Here is a 21,167-nt window from a genome sequence, read left to right as displayed (position 1 = left end):
AAAAAGAGTTGGGACACTTCCTGAACGCGTGTGTGTGTGTGTCACAACAGCAATTAAAATGTAACTGGCTGTATTAGCTTTGACCCAGTTTTAATAATTATAACCAGTTATTATGCATACTTCAGCAAATATCTGAATTTCAAATTGAGAAAGTTTAAAATCTAAGAAGTCTGCCGTTAGCCACAGGCGACAAGGAAATTGCATGCAGGAAAGTGATCAGGCTGCTGGAGAAGGGGCACAGTGCTCTGCTCCTCTTTGGGTGAAGAGAGGACTATAAATATGGTAAGTAAATAAATAAGGTTGGTCACAGAATGCACAAGACTAGGAATCAGCAACCAATTTGAAGGTGGGCCAACCACCATCCAGGCCCTAGCGATCCAATAATGATAACTGCTTTTCCAGACCTTCCTCTTTAAACTTTCCATTGTCTTAAATGTCAGTCAAAACATTTAACTATTCATCTCCCTTGCTCATCTTCCACTTGTAATACGTGCAGCCATAGGAACAAGTCATTCTGTACTCCTATTATATTAATCAATTGATTGGCATAATTAATTATTTCAACCAACTAAAGGCAGATGTCTAGCAGTCCCTAATATAGAGCATCATAATCATGAAGCTCATCTCACCGCCTCGTGTCAGTGGTTTAATGTGGAGATTAATTACTGGGACACTCAACAGTTTGGAGTAGACACTCTTGTCTTCTGGGAACTGGCTGGAAAAAGATTAAAGGACAGTGGAATTAAATAATGATGTACACAGAGTAATTATGAAGATACAGGACATATTAGATCACAACTTCCTCCAGATATATCACCTTTATACTCTGTTATTCTTTTCTCCTTGGTTTAATGAAACAGGAAATACCGGTATTTCTAATTTGGGGTTTGACTAAGAAATCAGATGCATAGGATATGTACATTTTCCCACTAACATATAACATATAACTCTGGATTAGACCTCAAAGACATTGTTCTGTGGACAATGTGTGAGTATGCGAGAAAGAGAATGAATACACCAATCATCTGGCAAACAATTAGTTCATTACAGCTTATATTTCAATTGCAAAGATAGTAGGAGAGACCAAATCTGTGGTGGATATTTGGCTCTGAAGTCTCTGACATATCATAGTGATGGTGAAAGTCACTCACTATAATGAGCCTCTGGGAAAGACAAGATGCTTTTTGTTTTACCGTGAACAACCATCTCATGTGAATAAGTCTACCAAGAAATACTAAGTACTGTAAAAAGAGTGAGAGAGAGAAAGAGAGAGAGAGAGAGACGTTTTAAGTTGTAGCACTCTTTCTGGTATTTCTTGCATAATTTATTTTGTGTCTGTGCATACAAAAAATGAATTTGTTCAAAAAAGCATAATCTGTACCAATAAACCAACAGATTATCGGAACCCAAATTTTAACATGACCTGTAATTGTAATTAAATTAGAATGAAAAAGGCAATAGGAAAAGAACGGTTGCAAATCCTGGAGTGTGCGCACTCACTGCTCCAGCAACACAGATGGGCATATGCAACTGAATACTGCACAATACTGCAGAATGAGAAGTAAACCCAATGTAACAAAGTAAGCGCGTGTGCACCTTGGCACAAGCACAGCTTGAAATATTCGTTCCAGCATTTGCCTAACCTATCAAATGTACACCCTAAAAATAAGATTGTGAATTTGTCTAACTGGAAATATAGCTGCATTTCAGGCATTTGATTAAAAAACAACAACACCAGATTTATAACCAACTTAGTCTGCTATGTTGAACAGTTTGATAGAACTAGGTCAAATCTTTCTCTAGATTTGGCTCTGGCCAATCTCAGTCAATTCACCTATGTCTTGAGAATTTATTTCTGTTCTTTTCTTTTTAGTATTTATTCTAGACCTTGACATACATTGCTCCATGAAAAGGTAGAAAGTTGGAAGCAAAAGAAGGAACCAGATACCAGAAGTCTCTTGTCTATTTCACTAATTCTAATCTTACCAAGTCTGTTCTTAGTTCTTTTTTGTTAACAGATCAGTGACTACATCACTTAGAGAAAAGGGGCAGGGGTGGAGGGATGTCAGAAGAGAAATTGCTTTTTTAAACAGAGGTGACAAGATGATAAAACAAAAAGACAGCAGATGCCAAATAGCCAGGTGTATGGTTCTGAAAGAAAGAAAGAAAGAAAGAAAGAAAGAAAGAAAGAAAGAAAGTTGTCAGCGAATCATATAGAAAATAAGATTTTACACAGATGATGAAGAAATGAATTTTCAGAGTGGAGCTTACAAGTTAAATGTAAGAGGAGGGCAGTTGCATAGTATTTGAATTATCTTTTCTTTGTTTGCAGGATGTAGGGTGGATGGAGGCGGGTCTGGATTATGTAAGGCTACCTTACCTGATTGGCTGAGCAGTTAAGAGGCTGCTTTAGCATGTGAAAAAGTCAGAGAGTTTGGTGACCCAAGCACAGAGCAAGACCCCAAGGCTAGGCTCTCCATACTCCACCATACTATGAATACTGTCATCGGTAGACATGAAGGCATGGACAAAAGTTGCAGCCTGAAAGGGGAGAAAGCTGCAATTTGAAAAGGGGGGTTTTGCACTATGAATGTCCTCTACTGGTGACAATCAGCTGCGCACACATGCTCCATTCTTAAGTGTGCAGAGAAAAATAAGCACAGAGGGGCAATGTGCTCACTCTCAGTCAAAATGCCCACAAAGTGAATACAGTGGTACCTCGGGTTACAAACTTAATTCGTTCCAGAGGTCCGTTCTTAACCCAAAACCGTTCTTAACTTGAGGCGCGCTTTCACTAATGGGGCCTCCCACTGCTGCCGCATCGCTGGCGTGTGATTTCCATTCTCAACCTGGGGCAAAGTTCACAACCCGGAGCAACTACTTCCAGGTTAGTGGAGTTTGTAACCCGAAGTGTTTGTAACTCGAGGTACCACTGTAACATAGGGCTTTCCCCTTTGTGGTTCATTAGATCGCTTTCCCCAGGGTTCCCAATTGCAGAGAAAGTGCCATACACACAGGTGTTCTGCAGAGACATTCAATTGAAGGTGCATAAGTTGGGGGCAGAGCATGTCACCTTGACCCTCTGATACACCCCCACGGGCATTCATTTATTTACAGGAACAGAGTCATTGCAAATTAGGGATTAGAATTTAATTCATAGGCTTGCTGAAGCTTGTTTGAAGCTCCATCTTTTAGTTTGCATCATAGCGTTGTCAGGCTGACAGACGCAACTCCTTGAGATTTGCAAAACCAACTATTGTAGCCACTGCCACACTCTGCTGCTCTTGTTATCATGCACTGGGCAGAAGCCTACATGTTTTAAACACATAACAAAAGAGAGAGGTTTTGTCATAAGCATGCAGGTTGTGCCACGAGAACTGTTCTCACATTGCACTGTAGTAAATTCTGCAAATTTTAGCTGGCATGTAAAGTGGATGGTGTAAGCACAAGAATAGGCTTTCAGAAAAGGGAGGAGAGGGACTATAGATAAAAACGATTCACCACCCACCTTTCAGACTGCAGTGAATTATTCTACCGCACATTTCTTCTGAAACCAATATATGTCTGGGTATTGTAGAACTAGGATTGGGGCTACAGTATAAACAGAAGGAGGTGGCATTTTGTTATCACTACACTGAAAATGTCTCGGGGGGGGGGGTCCAAGCTGCATAAAATTAGCATAACTTTTATCAACATAAGCTGGCAGATCTCCTATAACCAGTAGAGCATTCTTATCACCTGGGTGAAATACTGTGGTAATGCAATCCAAAATTATAATTCAACCTTTAAGAAGCACCTTTAGAATTCATAAAATGTATAAAATTCAAAACAGGAGTCAACTGTTTGTTGCATACATCCTATGAAATCATTAAGCAGCTTCCTGTGCTATACGAATACAAGTCTACAGTTGATTTTAGTGTGGCCCAGTTAGAAATCAGCACCATCAGGCATCTGTTAAGGCCCACTCTCTGGCAAGGGGCTACAGCCAACTCTTGCTGCAGCTTCCACCTCCTCTGATGCTTTGACGTCCTCTACTGCCTTTCCCCAGCCTCCAAGACTGAGCATATGAGCTGCCAGTACCACCACAGCTGCCCTTCCCAACACCTGCTGATACAGATTACGCAAACTGCAGTTGCCCAACACATGAAACTCGCGGTATATAAGCTAGGCGCCAAACGGCCATCAAACCAGGGTTTCAGTCGCCAAACTGGAATGCCTGGTTCCTATTTTGGGAGCAGACTGCTCGAAAGCCGTATTTTCCAATATGACTTTTGGGCTTCCTGAAATTCATTCTGATCGTGCAGATAAAAATATCACGGACAGAATTCTACAGGATGTGTTGCTAATGTGTGAAAACAGTCAAGATCCCAGGATCCCTAGCATGCACCTCCAGATGGTGGAGACACACACTGAAATACATAGCTGACCATTAAGGCTAAGAAGCCAGCAGGTTTAAGCTTAGAAAGAAAGAGAAGTAGAATCCGCCTATCTTGCTCTGCTATGGAAGTTTCCCTAACTAGTCCTTTCCTCCCCTTAAAAAAAAAAAATGATGACAATAACACCATGAGATGATATGCCCTTCCCCTCCAGCTGCAAGGGATGCCAAGGTAGTCTCTTCACTGGTGTCTTGCAAAGCAATCTGACAGTGGCCAAAAGTTTCCTCCCTCACCTCATAGATGGAGGGGAGCAGAGCTAACACTTGCCCATGTTCTCCCACGAACCAGCACGTGCCCATTTGCTCATGTAGAACCGCAGGCCTCCTGTGTGAAAGAGAGAGAGTTTTGCCCCACCAAACACACCCACCCACATCATTACAGTCATACCTCGGGTTGAAGTAGCTTAGGGATAAGTATTTTCGGGTTGCGCGCTGCAGCGACCCGGAAGTAACGGAGCGTGTTACTTCCGGGTTTCACTGCTCGTGCAGTCAAAATGACGTCACGCGCATGCGCAGAAGCGGCGAATCGCAACCCACGCATGTGCAGATGCAAGTTGTGTTTGCTTCTGGATGTAAACGGGGCTCTGGAACGGATCCCGTTCACATCCAGAGGTACCACTGTATGTTGCAAACAGCCAACAACAATGCTTCGGGAAACCTCAAACACTGCTTTGTTGTCTTTAAAAAGGTGTCCTTAAAAAACACTTTAAAAAACAACCCAATGGAGGCCAAACATGCCCATTGGGCATGGAATGCTGACAGACCCTTTGGGGTCTGAGAACAGGGTGAGAGGAGAATAGAATCTCCTGAAAAGGGCCACAGCTAGCAGGAACCCTGACCAGGAGTGCTCCGTGCTGCAACACTTTGTTGCAGGCACCATCTGTGCTTCCAAACAGCAACTGGGGAGCTACCAGTAGGGGAGAGCTACTGTTTTCATGTCCTGTTTGTGGGTTTATTAGAGGTGTCTGGTTTGTCGCTACAGGAAAAGAGTGGTGGATTAGGCAAACTGTCTGATCCAGCAGGATTGCTATGAATCATGAAGTAGTGCGACAATCACAATGGAAGAAACCCAAATACCACAAGAGTGACACAATCATGAGAGATTATGTTAGGGTGGGGTGGGGGAGAGACAGAGGGTGCTGCAACGAAACCCATTCTCTAAGTAGTGATTTCCAACTCACCCTATGAAGAAGAGATATTTCCCCTCCATCCCCTCTATTGACTGTGCGAAAAGACTTATCCAGCTTTACTGAAGATCAGCCTCTCACTCTCATCTCTGCCTTGCAGCCTTTGTTTCTGGAGCACTGCCTCTCCCATATAACTTTATCATTAAAAGGCATTTGTGAGCTGCATTCCCTTTGAAATGAGCACTTTCCGTTAAAAGCTTCTGGACTAGCTTAGTTAAGGTTCAAAGGTTAAGAGCAGGAAAAAATAAAAAAATGAAGGACCTACACCCATTATCACAAATAATTTGGTAAAGCCTCAGTAAACAGACATTAGAATCTGAATTATTTAAAGCTTGAGGGTAAACTGAAACTTACAAGACAATTCTCTGAGTATTCAAAAATCAGCCCTACTGATGTCAATGAAATTATTTCTCTTTTTTAAAAAACAAAAACAAACCACAGGACCCTAGCATGACAAAGAACAAGCTATTTCATGCACCTAGGAATATGATTTTCCCCCACCAGCCCTTCCCCAAGCTGCTGAAACTTATAAAATATATTTGTTTTCTTTATTACATTTATATCCCAACTTTCCTCCAAGGAACTCAAAAGGCATACTTGGCCTCTCCTCCCAATTTCATTTTTACAGCAACCTTGCAAGGTGGGTTAAGCTGAGACTAAGTGAATGACTGGCTCAATGTTATCCAGAAAAGATCATAGCTGAGTGGGGATTTGAATCTGGTCTTACCCTGTCCCTAAAGGTAAAGGTAAAGGACCCCTGACAGTTAAGCCCAGTCACAGTCTACTCTGGGGTTGCGGCATTCATCTTGCTTTACTGGCCGAGGGAGCCGACGTTCGTCCACAGACAGTTTTTCCGAGTCATGTGACCAACGGAACACCGAAACCAGCGCAGCGCACGGAAACGCCATTTACCTTCCCGTTGGAGTGGTACCTATTTATCTACTTGCACTTTGACGTGCTTTCAAACTGCTAGGTTGGCAGGAGCCGGGACTGAGCTCACCCCTGTCCTAACCCATGCCTAATCTCTTCATAACAACTGATAACAGTTTCATAACAGTTTGGTGTCAAAATTTGTGCTTGACAACTCAGCAAAACTGGAATAAAAGGTTATTTGAGCTTCTACTCCCTTTCCCAGGCAAGCAAGCCCACAGAAAAAGCCAAGCAATTTATTTCCACACAATTCTCACATGCAATTAGGTATTTGTGGGAAGCAATTATCTCAAAGTGTTGTAATTGAGAGATGTAATACTGGCACTTCCATATAGAAAGCAGAGGCGAGTTCTTGACAAAATGACTAAGGGTACAATCCTCTGTATGTTAACTTTGGAGCCAGCCTCACTGAACTCAGCAGGACTTTGAGACAAACATGGATAGAGAGTTACTTAAGATGTAGGAGTGTACTTTCTGTCAAAATGGCTACAACTTTGTGTTCCTACTACATTTGCATTAAGTGATTTAAGCAACTGAGGAAAGATGAAAAGCAGAATACTGAATGGAATACTATAGTGAATAATACTGAAATCTGAGGTGGTCATGAAGACACCCTGCTATATAGGGTGAGATTAGCACCATTAGAAGCTGTATCCATTTCTAGGTCAAAAGGAGACTTGCAAATAGACAGTAAGAAATTCTAATCCTCAAAGCAGGTTGTCAAGTGTATTGTACGTCATGTGTCTTTGGACAGACATTATTAAATCTTTGTGTAAAGCCACACAGAGTCTGATTCTACGCCTGCTTACTACATTCAATGAAACATGCATCCAAGTAATCATACATAGGACTGCAAAGAAAGCAATCATTCTCATTAGATTGCTAGCTGTTGCAGTTGGGTTATAATCAGTGAATAAATGTCAACTGATATACAACTGTATTAACTATAAAAGTGAGCGACAGACATATCTCAGCGTAATAAGCAGAGATACAAGTGAGCCTTTTGTATGCCCCAGTCTGCGAACCAGCTGAAAACACTGAAAATGGACACCTTGCCTTGCATATGCACCTTCAGTCTGCAATTTTCATTATTAGCAAGGCGTTTGCAAAAGAGCCAATTGGCACAAGTTTGAATGAACCTATCTTGGTGGCGCTGTGGTCTAAACTACAGAGCCTAGGGCTTGCCGATTAGTAGATTGGTAGTTCGAATCCCCGCGATGGGGTGAGCTCCCGTTGTTCGGTCCCAGCTCCTGCCAACTTAGCAGTTTGAAAGCACATCAAAGTGCAAGTAGATAAATAGGTACCGCTCCAGCAGGAAGGTAAACGGCGTTTCCGTGCACTGCTCTGGTTTCTCCAGAAGTGGCTTAGTAATGCTGGCCACATGACCTGGAAAAACTGTCTGCGGACAAACGCTGGCTCCCTCAGCCTATAGAGCGAGATGAGTGCACAACCCCAGAGTCGTCCGTGACTGGACCTAACGGTCAGGGGTACCTTTACCTTTACCTTGGTTTAACAAGTTGAGATATAAATTAGCCCTTGGCCTATAGGCCCTTCACTTCTCCTTTTGTGGCTCACCTGGGTGCAATGACAAAGTCTTCACAATTAACCATAGTTTCTATCAGGGAAGCTTTGGTTACCCACTTCAGGACAAGCAATGACCTGAAACCAATGTCAAACCATCATCCTGAAATTTTGGTTAAGCGTTTATATGTAAAAATAATGCAAACACGACTCCATAAGGGGAAAAAATTGCTTCTGATAAAAGCAAGTAAGTTAACACGATTACTTTCCTAACTTACCCTACAAAATAAAGAACCACTGTCTTAAGACACTTAAGTATCCTTTAAAGGAGGAAAGGTTGAACCTAAGAATATTATTTCGAAAGTACCATTCACAGAAAGCCACATTCTGAAAGGACTCTGAGGCAAAATTAAGGAGACAAAACCCGCTTTAAGTAACTTGTGGAATATTCTTATGGAGTCAGTTAATAAGTAGACTCCAGGACCCCATTAAAAGGGTCTGTTAAATAAGACTTTGTCAACGAGGTAAAGTTTGGCACCTGCTTTGAGGCCTATTCGACAACCTGAAGTGATGTAGTCCCCTGTGTTACCTCAGCAGTCTATCAGCTTATTTAAAATCAATATTTAAGCCTAGTTCACACGAAAGTGGTAAAACTACCCCTTCAGACCAAGGGAGGAGCCCATGGGGCTGAATGCTCCCCTGTACATAAACAAAAAGCACACTCGTATGTCTTGAGAGGAGGCTGAAGAGAGAGCAGGCCAGACACAGGTTTACCAGCCCAGAGAGAGACAGATTAGAGAGCTCATTTTTATCTCCGTGTTATTTAGCACTTCAGAATAGCTTGCTTTGTCTATGCTGTGTCTAGGATAATACAACAAGCGTAATTAAAAGTGTAGTAAAATGATCCTCTGCATACAAAGGACTGCCTCTGGAAAGCGTTTGGAAACTTTAGCGATCCAGAATGTGGCAGCCAGGCAGTTAACTAGACTCTTCTTGGTGAAACTATTTCACTAGCAAACTTACAAGATTGTCACATGCACCCAGTTTGTCTGGGGAACAATGCAAAGGGCTGGTTTTAACCTATAGAGTCACAGTATGGGGTCAAGGTTAACAAGAGGACCACATTCTCCCATATTACCTTGACTAGCAAGTTTTCCAGGTGTCCCCACCTTTTCTGTAGGAGCCCTGAAGGTAGAATTCCCTCTCCACAATTCAATTTGTACTGTCATTACTATCTTTTTTTAATGCCAGGATAAGGCCATCCTGTTTACCTAGGTCTTTAATTGTAACTAATCTGCTTTAAATCAATACAGTATTTCACTTAATTACCTTAGGGGGTTTTTTTGTTGGTATGTTTTATTGTTCTAAATTGAATTTCTATGTTGCCTTTGTCATGGAATAGCAGAATAAGAATCTATTTGCATAAATAAATCTATATGGGCTTTTTATGCAAGCTTTCTCTCTCTTCCAAACCCAGCAATCAATGGTTTGTTCCCCCCCCCCAAAAAAAAACACTAGATCAGGACCCCAAACAACATTTTGAGCACAACTTCCAAACAGTTTTGCTGGGGTGGATCTACAGACACACAGAAAAAATACTATAAACAAGAAAGAAATTAAATCGTTATAACAAAAGAAAAAAACATTATGGAAAATCACATAGATTTCTTTTTTACTCTCCAGTGCCATCTGGTGCACGTTTATAATGCATTCAAAACACAGTTTTTTGACTAATGTAGCTGAGTCCATGGTCTTTCCTAATTCATAAGTTCCAAATGTTTATTTTAGAGGGCAAACTCTTGCCCAGGGGATGGGGTGGGGGGCATGGTGGAAAAATCTGAAAAGCATGGGTGTGAAGAAGCTGTAGACAAAGGGGTTTCAACACACCTTTCCACCTTCTGTGTGTCTATTCAGAATTCCCATCTACCCAAGCTGCTTCTCATTTAAAAGTAAAATCAAAATACCGTAATAGGGAACAGAAGATGGCTGACATGCATTTGTGCATCACATGTAATGAACGTATTGGGGCCAAATCTCTATGGACGCTGACGGATTTGCTTCCCTCAAGGAACTCTGGGGATTAGAGTTGTGAGATTCTGAAAAGTCTGTTAGAGACCCATATTTCCTTTGCGGGATTTTGTGGGGAAAAGCCATGACGATAAGGGGCGACAGCTGGGCAGAGGACTCATAAGCATTTTTACTTTGACTTCATACCACTTTTCAAAGACATTCCTGGAAGTCAGCAGTCTTAGAATTGGCTAGTTAGTTCAAATAAATTACATTACCTACCGCATCACACCCCTCCCTTGTCCTTCTGAGGTTGCCAGCTCCCTATATTGCCATGATTCTGACACCTCGGAGTCAAGATACTCTAATCCTAGCATACTTATGTATCCCTGGCCTCCTCTGTCACCCTGCCAACAGTACAGAACAACCCATCTCTAGGCTACATGGTTTTCCCTAGTCCTACTTTTCCATTGACTTCTTTCTTCAACTCCATTTTTTTTTACCACCCATTATTCCCTTCAAATCCTTACAAACTGTTCCCTCCAATTCCAGCTTGACAGGGGAAGGCCTACTTTGTGCCCCTGCTTTAAGCCGCTCTCTCTTGACCAAACTCTGTTGCTTCCCTTTAAGCACCGTGAAGCTGTTCTCTCCTCAGTTCCCCCCTCTCCCATTCCCTTTCACCAAAAATCTCATTCTCTACCCTTCCTATGTTCCACTTCCTCAGTCCATTGCCTATGGGGCCTCAGAGCACCATGTTTCCATTGAAAGGCTCTCAGGCACACAAGGCAACCCAAGGAGTGCTCTCTTCTCCCAGTTCCTGGGGGGGTGGGCACACACACACCAATTATGCGGAGATTCAAGTGTAAATGCAGGTACCGGTAACTAAACCCATCCTCCATAACTCGGTGGAGTACAAGATTTTATGAGCTGATTTTATCAAAAAACTGTTGTACTATATTTTGCCTCTATGGTAGTTTACCTAAGTGAGAATTCTGCATACGTTTTTCCCAAGTTTAGGCAGGAGAAAACGGGAGCTTCTATCTCTTTATAAAAAGCAATAATGTGAACTATGTGAAAGCCATATATTGACATTGCACTATATAATGAAAGGGTAGTTATAAAGGATTCAGAAATAAATATTTGGCCTGGGTATTCTGGTAAACATATGCAGAGCATCAGGTTATCAAACTGCTCAGTGTACATCCAATTCTGGGCTCTTAAAAAATGTGCATTGTTAAAGAAAGTGTTTGTTCTTTACTGGTGAAGAATAAAAGAGATTATTGGATGTTTGAAGTAGAAGGGAAGAGCAGAATTGTGACATTCCAGAAAGGGAATACCTGTGAGCAATAAAAAGCAAAATATTGTGGATGGGAAACAGCCACCTTCTGACACAGTTGTTTTTTGTGTTACAAACACACCAGTTTATTTTTTTATTTGATTAATGTCATACTAGTGTTAGTCCTATTCCTTGGCATTAGAGTATTATCTAAACCCCAGGTGGCATGGTTTCATTTTGTTTTCAAACTACAGTGTTGTCATCCTAAAAGAAGGATCCTTAAGACCAAAGTTCCTTCAGAGAGTCTCCAAGACAATAGTATGTGCTTTAGGACAATTGATGGTAAAGAGTGTTGAGAAGGACAGTCAGAGCTGCAGCTCACCCCATAAAAGAGATGAGATGACAAGGAAAAAAGAACCTGCAGCAACAAGCAGAGGGGAGCAAGAGTTGCACCCCTCTCTTGAACTGATAGGAAGCTCCATTTTCACCTATCCAAATGGACCAGTCTCTTGCAATGGAGACTGAGAACACTTGGAAGGAAAAGAGGCAATATGAAATGGGCAGCAGCATCACCATCATGCACTCCTACCATGGGTGTACTGAGCAGACTTACCCAGCAACACCAAGGGAGGAAAGTCAGAGCTTGTGTTGCTGAGGCTACCATTGCTAAGACAGTCCTGCAGCCTAGGCAACAGTCAATAACTTTTGCTCTGTATGTCCTTCTTTTTAAAAATTCTCAAGACTTACGTGCATGCATCCATCCATCCCATAATGTGTTAATGAAAAAGAGAAGTGGATAAGGTCTGTTTCCCCCTACCCTGCCTCCATTCCATATAGAAGATCACCTTTACCACACAGGTTAAACGCAGAAGGAGTTTAAAGAACTCCACAGCAGAGGATGGAGCGATAGAGACAATTAAGTTAATTACAGACAGGTAGGTAATGTAGAAAAGGGAGGGGCACATCACCAAGCCCTCCACTACACCAGGAGAAACAATAGCACTATGTCATATTTGAAAGCTTTGAGCTGTTATTTTGATAGGTCTAAAAATCACTACAAAACAGCACTTTAAAAAAAAAACTTTTTTAAAAAGCAGGACAACAGGGAAAATGCAGGAATGTAACAGTGTGGAAAGCATATTCTGAGTGTGGAAAGCATATTCCTTAGAATCCAGGAGACAAAACAAGTAAACAAATGTTGTCCATCTTGGGAGAAAAGGCTAGGGCAGAAGTACTCAAAATGAACCTCCAGGAAAACTAGACATTTTTACCACACAATATCTTCACACATTGTATTAACTGACATTTAGTGTATGATCAGTTTGGGTCAGTATTTCAGAAAAGTGATATATTCTATGTAGATCATTATAAACACCAACCTTAAAATTTAAGAGGTGTTCTCAGTTAACTATCACAGCAGTTATTATTCTGCATTTCCAAAAAGGATTCTTTTCTGTTGTGTTGTTGTCCTGTGTTTATCATGAAGGGAAACAGCTCTTCAACGGAACAACAGGGAAAGCATAAAGGAAAGATTGTCAACTTAACCATCAGGCTTTTCCCTGGAGCAAATAATTTTGGAGGTATAACAAAGGACTGAAAACCGATAGATTCCTAGCTTAATTAATAATCAGATTGTATTCATGAAGTGTACAGCATTTTACTGTTTTATGACACTGATTCGCTTTTACTTAAAAACCTACAAGCTATGTCACCAGTATACAAGTGACCTTTTTAAGAAATGGGTTTTTTTTCCAGTCAGGTGTTCCACACGGAATAGTGTTGTCAGAATTATTTCGACCAAGGACTCATAAACCCATGAGGTGTTCAAAATGCCGTACATGAGATCTGGAACATGAGGTAAAAGGTATGTGCGGAGCATTTTACCTCCTTCTCACAGCTTACCTACTCACAGCTGTGCTATTAGACAGCAGTTTACAGGTCTGAGGCCTGGGCTCCAGGCAGACTTGCCTGAACCCTGCTTTCCTCATTTTAGAAATGAGGCGATTAGCCTATTTCAAGGAAGTTGGTGGAGCCATCAATGTGGTGTTCCCATTTTCAAAAACAGCAACAACACTGGATTTTTCAGCAGGGTCAAGCACATAGTCGTCGTCCCCCCATCCGATACTAGCAAGCCTGCTGGTCATTTATCCATGATTTTTTGCCTTGAATGCCATCACACAGGCACGTTGCCCACCACAAAACCATCTGCATTGGTAGCATCTGGGGGAAGGAGTGACCAGGAAGGTGATCTAAAGCTTAGCTCGAAAAGCCTCTCTAATCAAAATAAAATGCCTCCTTGCCTTTTGAGTGGGCATGGTTTTGGTGTGGTTTTTTTTAAGTCAGTGTGGCAGCATTGGACCCATGCTGCTAACATTGGACCAATGCTGGCGACCCACACACACACCTCTTATTCTTCAGAGAAGTTTGATCCGTACACCCCCTATAATCCCCACTCCTGAGGCTGTCTGCCTACGAACTGCAAAGCCCCCTCACTACCCCCAGAGGGGGAGAGACCCCAGGGGCCCAAATAAAACAAGCCCCACACGAGCGAGTTGGGAGCTTGTTTGCCTATGGGAAGAAGTAGAAGAGGGCAGCCCTTTCCCGGGGGGGGGGGCGGGCTTGTGGGGCTGGAGAGAGAGCGAGCAGCATCCAGATCCCAGATCCCAGCCTCACCTTTCGAAAACCATGCGGATCATGAAGATGCAGAAGGCCAGGGGGAAGGCCAGGTAGAGGTCCTCCACTTGAGGGAAGGTGGCTTCCTCGGTGCTCTTCAGATCCGCCCAGGTGACATTGTGCGGCAGCCAGAACCTCTCGTTCCAGAACCAAGCGAGGATCCCTGCCATCTTTGCTTTGTCTGGCTCGGGCTGCTGCTGCTGCTGCTCCCCCACCGGCTCCCTGGCTGCCCGATGCTGCTGCTGCTGCTAAGGATGCTCAGCAGCTGCCTGCGTCGCGCGCGCGCGCCTGTGCTCGTGTGTGTGTGTGCGCGCGGCCGGCTTAAATAAGCTCCTGAACCCTGGAGCGGCGACAAACCGCGATCGCTGACGCCGCTCTCGAAACACCGCCCTGAGCAGCGGCCGAGCTGGGCCCGCCCAGCCTCGCCGCTTCTCTCGCTCGGGGCGAGGAAAGGGAGCGTGGGAGGGAGGGAGGGAGGGCCGCCTCTGCCTGTCACAAGGTGCTTCAGGGACGCGCCCTCTGATTGGCTTGCAGGGGCGTCAGGCAGCGGGATGCGCGCGAGTCTTGCCTGTCGCTGCTGGGTCTGCTTGGCGCCTGGTTTAAAGGCAGCAATCTGGTGCTTGGCTTCTCTTCTCTCTCTCTCTCTCTCTCTCTCTCTTTCTCCCCATATTCATCTCTATCTATCTTATCTCTATACTCACAGACCGTTCGGCTAGGAGAGGTTTTTTGTTTATTTATTTGATTCTCGATAAGTAAGAACCTATTTAGAATCATAGAATCATAGCGTTGGAAGAGACCACAAGGGCCATCGAGTCCAACCCCCTGGCAAGCAGGAAACACCATCAGAGCACTCCTGACATATGGTTGTCAAGCCTCTGCTTAAAGACCTCCAAAGAAGGAGACTCCACCACACTCCTTGGCAGCAAATTCCACTGTCGAAGAGCTCTCACTGTCAGGAAGTTCTTCCTAATGTTTAGGTGGAATCTTCTTTCTTGTAGTTTGGATCCATTGCTCTGTGTCTGCTTCTCTGGAGCGGCAGAAAACAACCTTTCTCCCTCCTCTATGTGACATCCTTTTATATATTTGAACATGGCTATCATATCACCCCTTAACCTCCTCTTCTCCAGGCTAAACTTGCCCAGCTCCCTTAGCCGTTCTTCATAAGGCATCGTTTCCAGGCCTTTGACCATTTTGGTTGCCCTCCTCTGGACACGTTCCAGTTTGTCAGTGTCCTTCTTGAACTGGACACAGTACTCCAGGTGAGGTCTGACCAGAGCTGACCAACCTGTTGTCAGGTGCAGAACACCCCAAATGCCTAGGTGTTGGGGGAAGTATGTGGGTATGCTTACTGAGTGTGCACAGAAAAACTGCATCGGGAAAAAGAGGAATTCGAGAAGGAAGTGCTGAAAGGTTCTCAGCAAATCCAAGAAAATTTGTTCTGGTTTAGATTTTTTAAAGAATAAGATAAAAATGGTGTGGGGGGAGGGTTGGTAATTTTTCAAAATATACTCGATAATAGCACGAAAGGTACTCCCTGTTGTTAATTTTTTCTTTAGCTTCCTAGTTTGCAAATGACTGAAGATTTTGACAGATTTTTCTGAGCACTTGGGGTCAAAAGAAAGCAATTTAAAGCAAGTGTTCCTGAGACATTTCATTCTGAATCTGCTAGAGCCAGACAGAGGAGGATGACAGGTTAGTGTCCTGCCGCCCGCTGACATAAATCATGGCTCCGCCTTTGGACCCTGTGCTTATTTGTTTGAATTCCCTGGAATCCCACTTTTATTGGTTTTAACATGCTTCTATGCTGCTGTTTTACTGGTTTTGCATTGTACTTTTGTTTTATTGATATTATCTTTTACATTGTACACAGTGTATTCTTTAAAAGTACTGAGTGGTTTATAAATGGTTTTAAATAATCTACACAAGCAAAGATTCACATTGCTTGACCCTGAGGCAACAAGTTTACTAGTGCCAGCAGTCAGATTTTACTAGAAGATATTTTTTTTCAAACCCTAAGGATTGTGAGAAGTTTATTTGGGATGTAGGGTGTGTGGGTGTGTGTTGGGATCCTCAGTGACAGATTACTTTATTTTATTTTATTATTGCTATGTAGTACAAGTGCAGGACCCCCACAGGGCAAAAAAGTTGGCAACCCCAGTAGACAGTAATTTAAAACAGTAATTTAATGTTTGATGTTTTATATTTTATTGTGTTTTTAATATTCTGTTGGGAGCTGCCCAGAGTGGCTGGGGAAACCCAGCCAGATGAGCAGGGTCTAAATAAATTATTATTATTATTAAAACAAGTGTTGTTGAAACATTTAATTCTGAATCCGCTAGATAGAACCAGATGGAGGAAGATGACAGGTGGGTATTCTGCCCCCTCTCAAGATTAATTCTGGCTACCCCCATTCATGGTCTCAGACTTATCATCCGTAAAGCAGAAAAACAAAAGGGAAAACGTAATAATGAGGGGGGAAAGAGAAGAAACAAGCACACCCATGGAATAGAAGACAGATCTTCTACTTACTATGTTTATGTGCACAACCTTTCCAGCTGAGGAGCTCAGTAGTTCTGGCCTCCCAATTTTATCCTCTCAACAACCCCACAAGGTAGGTTAGGCAGGCTGTGATATGTTTTATGAATAGTGGTGTATAAATATTCTGATCAAGAAAGAAAGAAAGTCCTCCTTAGGCCACCACTGGGAGCCCTGAGGAAGGGAACATGAAAGTGATTTGAAACACTGTCCTCCCTAAAGAGCCTTCCTAGTAGGAGTGTATGAGTTATACTACGTCATGGTCCCACTCCAGGGGTAATAATTTCTACTTTTCTCCTCCCACCCTGCATTGCTGCTTCAGAACTCCAGATTTCCCCAGGAATGTGCACTTTTTGAAGTGATCAAATTCCACAAAATCCCATGGACCGCCATATTTTCCTTCTCAATATAAGAAATGCCCATCCAAGTTGGGTTTTCACAACTCTCCCAAAGGAAAATAATAACTTGGTGACTTTTATTCCATTTCACTGTACACAAAGACTTTAACAGCGCACACTCAGGGCACCATTCTCTTCTCAAAAGCCACTTGTTTAAGAACTATAGGGATCCACAGAACTCAAGATGTGCCACTGCCACAAGAGTTAGGCTGGGAGAACATGGGGGAGAACCTGAAGCACGAGCATGGGAGGATATTTGGATGGCAACATTGCCTCTTTTTTCTCACTCTTTCCCCTGAAAGCTACTGGTGCACAGGGGCGGCACGTCCCATTTCAGCACCTGAGACGAAACAGGAGTTGCCGCCTCCTGCCCCACCCCAGTGCCTCAAAAACCATGGTTCTTGCCAAACTTGATAGGAGCCAAGTGTTCCAAATCAGTTTCTCCCCCACTCCCTATGGGGAGAAGGGAGCCAAGTGGCAACCAGTATACAAGAGTGCCCCAGGTCTTGCTGAACTTGCCAGAAGCCAGGGTGCGCATCAAAATGTTGCAGTTCACTCGGATTCTCTGCTCACGGACGGGGAAGATGAGCGGCAATGCTGCCCACATGAACACATTCCTCTCAGGAGCAGAAGCTGTGCCGTAGGCGGCCATTTAACACTGCCTCTTGCATTTCCTCCTTCTGAGGGGGACACATCCTGGGTGTGGAAGATCTGGCGCATTTATAATTATGCACTCCAGCTGCTGCCTAATGCTTGTTCTTGTTTCTCCTTCTCTGCAATAAGTTTGTGTTTCCTACCTTAAGAACCTAAGAAAAGGCCAGCATCCTGTTCTCACAGTGGCCAACTAGATGCCTGAAAGCATCACAGTGCGAGGTGGGCCCCCCCCCCAGCCCAATTTTGACTGCCTAGGGGCCTCCATAGAGTTTAATTCGGGACTGCTCATTGCTGCCAGAAATTAAATCTTGGAACTACTACATGCAAAACATGTTTCCCAGTTATGGCGCTTGCTGTTCAGTGCACAGAAGCAGCCTTCTGCATCTGCATAGCAATGCTTATTTGGGTGTCGTGGTGTGGGTGAATGCATCTTATGATACAAAGAGCACTATGTAGCCCCTTCCGGAGACCACATGACCTGTTGCAAATGACCAGAAACAGAGTAAGTCCTCTTCAGAGATATGGTAGATGTTTTTAAGATGCAGCACTAATCTTTCCCTGCCTGGACCTATTCTGTAGTTGCAATATATGTGCCCTGCTGCTAAACGATGAATCCTGCTTTAGATGTGCTACCAGGAGCTAAGTATAACATCTGAGAGTTCTGTTGTCCTTCAAAATGACAAGTAAGGAGAGAACTCTCTTTTTAAAATGAAAAAACAACAACCCACCCTGCACACATTTTTTTCAACCCTTGCAACAAAATCTGTTAAAATCACAAACAGGGCTTGTTGTTTTAGCATGCGCTGGAATGAAATAAGACTGATTTGGCATGGATCCCAAACTGCTAAAATCATTGTCCTTTTTTTTTATAATAACGGACTGGCATGCTGCCTACATGAGCGTCCATTGTTTTGCATTACCTGAGGCACAAACTGAATGTAAATTTGTGACGGCAAGGTCAAAATCCTTAACATAATGGGTGCAATTGCTCAGACTTGACTGTGTTGCTTTGTGCTTCCAAAGTGACTGTCGTTCAACCTCTGACAACAGGGGACACGTTTGAATATGGAAAAAAAGGTTATTCCATTTTGAAATGCACAACAAATGCGAGTCATTCTGCCAGTGAATCAATTTTGTTGGAATATTTTGCATTGTGAAACAAAAATAATAGCGATAATTTCACTGTTGCTTGCCTCAGAGATCATGACCAATGTTTTTGAGGTTGGCGGTCCCTAACTTCGCAGTTGCCCATGGATACAGATATTAAACTGCATCCTGTTAATTGCTGCCATGTGGGAACTTTTTTGTTTTACTGTCGTGGCTGCTTGCATCGCTTTCCTTCAATCCTGCCTTTTGTCTGAGTTCAAAGGGGAAAATGAAATTCTGAATACAGATGAAGGCTAAACTGTAATTTGTAGATGTTTCTATCATGCTGAACAGCTGTTTTACAAAATAAAATAAAATAAATCTGTGAGGTTCCTTGGTTCCCTCACGGGGGCCTGTCCCCAGGTGGTTGCTCAACTACACCACTGAGTCCAGACTTGAGATATTCAACTCAGTTTACATTTAAATGTAAGCCTACCTAATTCACACTTCTGAAACAGCATGCAAACCAAAGCTTAGTCATCTTTCAAATTTTGCTCACTATAAGAATTCTGCAATGCAGCTCTTTAGCCATGCAGTGTGTACAGAAATTCATATACTAGGGTGAAGTTTGTATGGAAGCAGATATATGAGTGAAAAAAGCACACAGAAATGCACTAGGGAAAGATGATTTGCGAAAAATCATATGAGGCAAAACCATAGAAAAATGTGTGTATTAGGAGGCATTTGCGATAAAACGCTGATAACTTTAACTTTTTTAAAAAAACTTTTTTAAAATGACAAACTGATGGAAATATGGGTTGCTGAATTATTTTTCAGTTTGTTTGAGGAAGCAGTGATGGGTTGTGATTGAATGGGGTGTTGTTGGAAGAGAATAATGTTGTTGGATGTTTTGTTTGTTATATGAACAAAAATCTCACTTTTTTATTCACATGAAGCGACCTATGCAAATCCAGCCAGTTTTCAAACAGTTAATATAAACATGTTCACATAGCAAAGAAGTCATCTGGCAAATTCTGAATCTTTTGAAAGGCTTTTCAAGATTCAAATTTTCAGAACATTGGGCAACCATAACTTCACTCCTGACAATGAAATATGAAAACTTATCAATAAAGCATTAATAAACTCACAGCATTATTAATAAATCATGAACAAATACAAAAAACCCCAGGTTGAAAAAGCAAAAACTAGAGATAGCTGCAAAATTTGGGGGAGATATTTGCTAGGGACTCTCAGGCCTCAAAGAACGTTCCAACTTTCCTCCAATAAAAATAGGGACATCCTATTCCATAACAACAACAATTTTATTATTTATACCCTGCCCATCTGACTGGGCTCCAGCAGCCACTCTGGGCAGCTTCCAACATATATAAAAGCATAATAAAACATTTTTTAAAAAACTTCCCTATATGGGGCAGGCCATTCCAGGATTAAATTAGAGACTGTAGTAGCTTCTGTAAATTCGGGCTGCCCCTGGAAAAAAGGGACACTGGGAGGGTCTGAAAGGGAGGAAGGGGGCTAGCCCCTAACTTTTTGTGATGACCCCATAGGTAGTTACTAGTTTTAGAAGGCTACAAGAAGAAACTTACTTTACCAAAATTGGAGGGGTTGATGAAGGGGCTCTCAAATAAAACTGCCACTTCTCTCCTATTTTGAGTACTGAGGACGTAATATCACCCACTACTTTCACTGAGAAATCTTGCCGATATATAGAAAGATTTTGAAACAGTAATACATTTATTTCCACTCAGTAATGTTTTCTTGTCTCTATTACTGCCCATATCCTGAAGTAAAATTATCTCATGTGTGTTGCCTTACTCTCTCAGCACAAATATACAACTGAACTGAAAGGGGCGGGGAGAGAACTACCTTCCCTTTGATACCTTTTTTAAAAAGTTGTATTTGATCCTTACAGAGTCTTCTGTGAAACGGGGTATTCCAGTCCCAGCACCTTCTTTTCCAGCAGATGTACATGGCAATGGCAAGTAAATGTTGAACGACTTTTAAGAAAATCCTTTGGTAGGAAAAATATTTGTGCTTGAGAAGTCTGCCCACTGCTGGGCTAACTGAGCATCATCCAGTCTGTGGAATTATTCTGTAGTTGTGATTTATCAAAAATCTTTTCCCTGAATTTTTGTGTACCCTCTCCCCAACCCAGATAGACAGAGACAGACAGACAGATTTTTATCCCTATGTAGGGGAAACCTGTATTTTGAGATAGGTATTGGTTTGTACAATTTTCCCCTCACTGGTTATTGGCACCTTTGAGACTGGGAAGGATTTTGGGTTTAGTTTACTGTTTGGGCTCCAGGGATAAGTGGCAGCAGGATGTGGGAAGATCCACTTGTGGGTCAAATGAAGGCGGAGTGGGGGGTCAAATGAAGGCAGGCAATAGTGCACTGCAGGGTTGATAAATGGAGTTGGCCCCTGTATATTGGCTTAGCTTA

At 42.6% G+C, this 21,167-nt stretch overlaps 1 protein-coding gene and 1 long non-coding RNA gene across 4 annotated transcripts in view; one reads left to right on the top strand and one right to left on the bottom strand.

Moving 5' to 3' along the window:
- Positions 1-14,486, bottom strand: part of CERS6 (ceramide synthase 6) — a 77,763-nt gene extending 63,277 nt beyond the window's left edge. For both annotated transcript variants that reach the window (XM_081873198.1, XM_081873199.1), the window contains exon 1: positions 14,030-14,486. In XM_081873198.1, coding sequence (XP_081729324.1) covers positions 14,030-14,199 — 170 coding nt within the window. In that variant the 5' untranslated portion in view covers positions 14,200-14,486. The remainder of the gene's footprint in view (positions 1-14,029) is intronic.
- Positions 14,487-15,321: 835 nt separating this feature from the next.
- Positions 15,322-20,728, top strand: LOC309348877. Of its 2 annotated transcripts, none has more exons than XR_014159577.1 (3): positions 15,322-15,721; positions 16,369-16,640; positions 20,636-20,728. It is a non-coding gene; the product is annotated as an uncharacterized lncRNA (long non-coding RNA). The 2 variants fall into 2 exon arrangements; XR_014159578.1 differs by lacking the exon at positions 20,636-20,728 and adding an exon at positions 16,887-16,912.
- Positions 20,729-21,167: the final 439 nt, after the last annotated feature.

The sequence above is a fragment of the Podarcis erhardii genome (genome assembly GCF_964252035.2).
Source record: "Podarcis erhardii genome assembly, chromosome: 1".
NCBI classification, from domain to species: Eukaryota; Metazoa; Chordata; class Lepidosauria; order Squamata; family Lacertidae; genus Podarcis; species Podarcis erhardii.
Note: the sequence above shows the minus strand (reverse complement) of the source record. Positions and strands in the feature narration are given on the sequence as shown.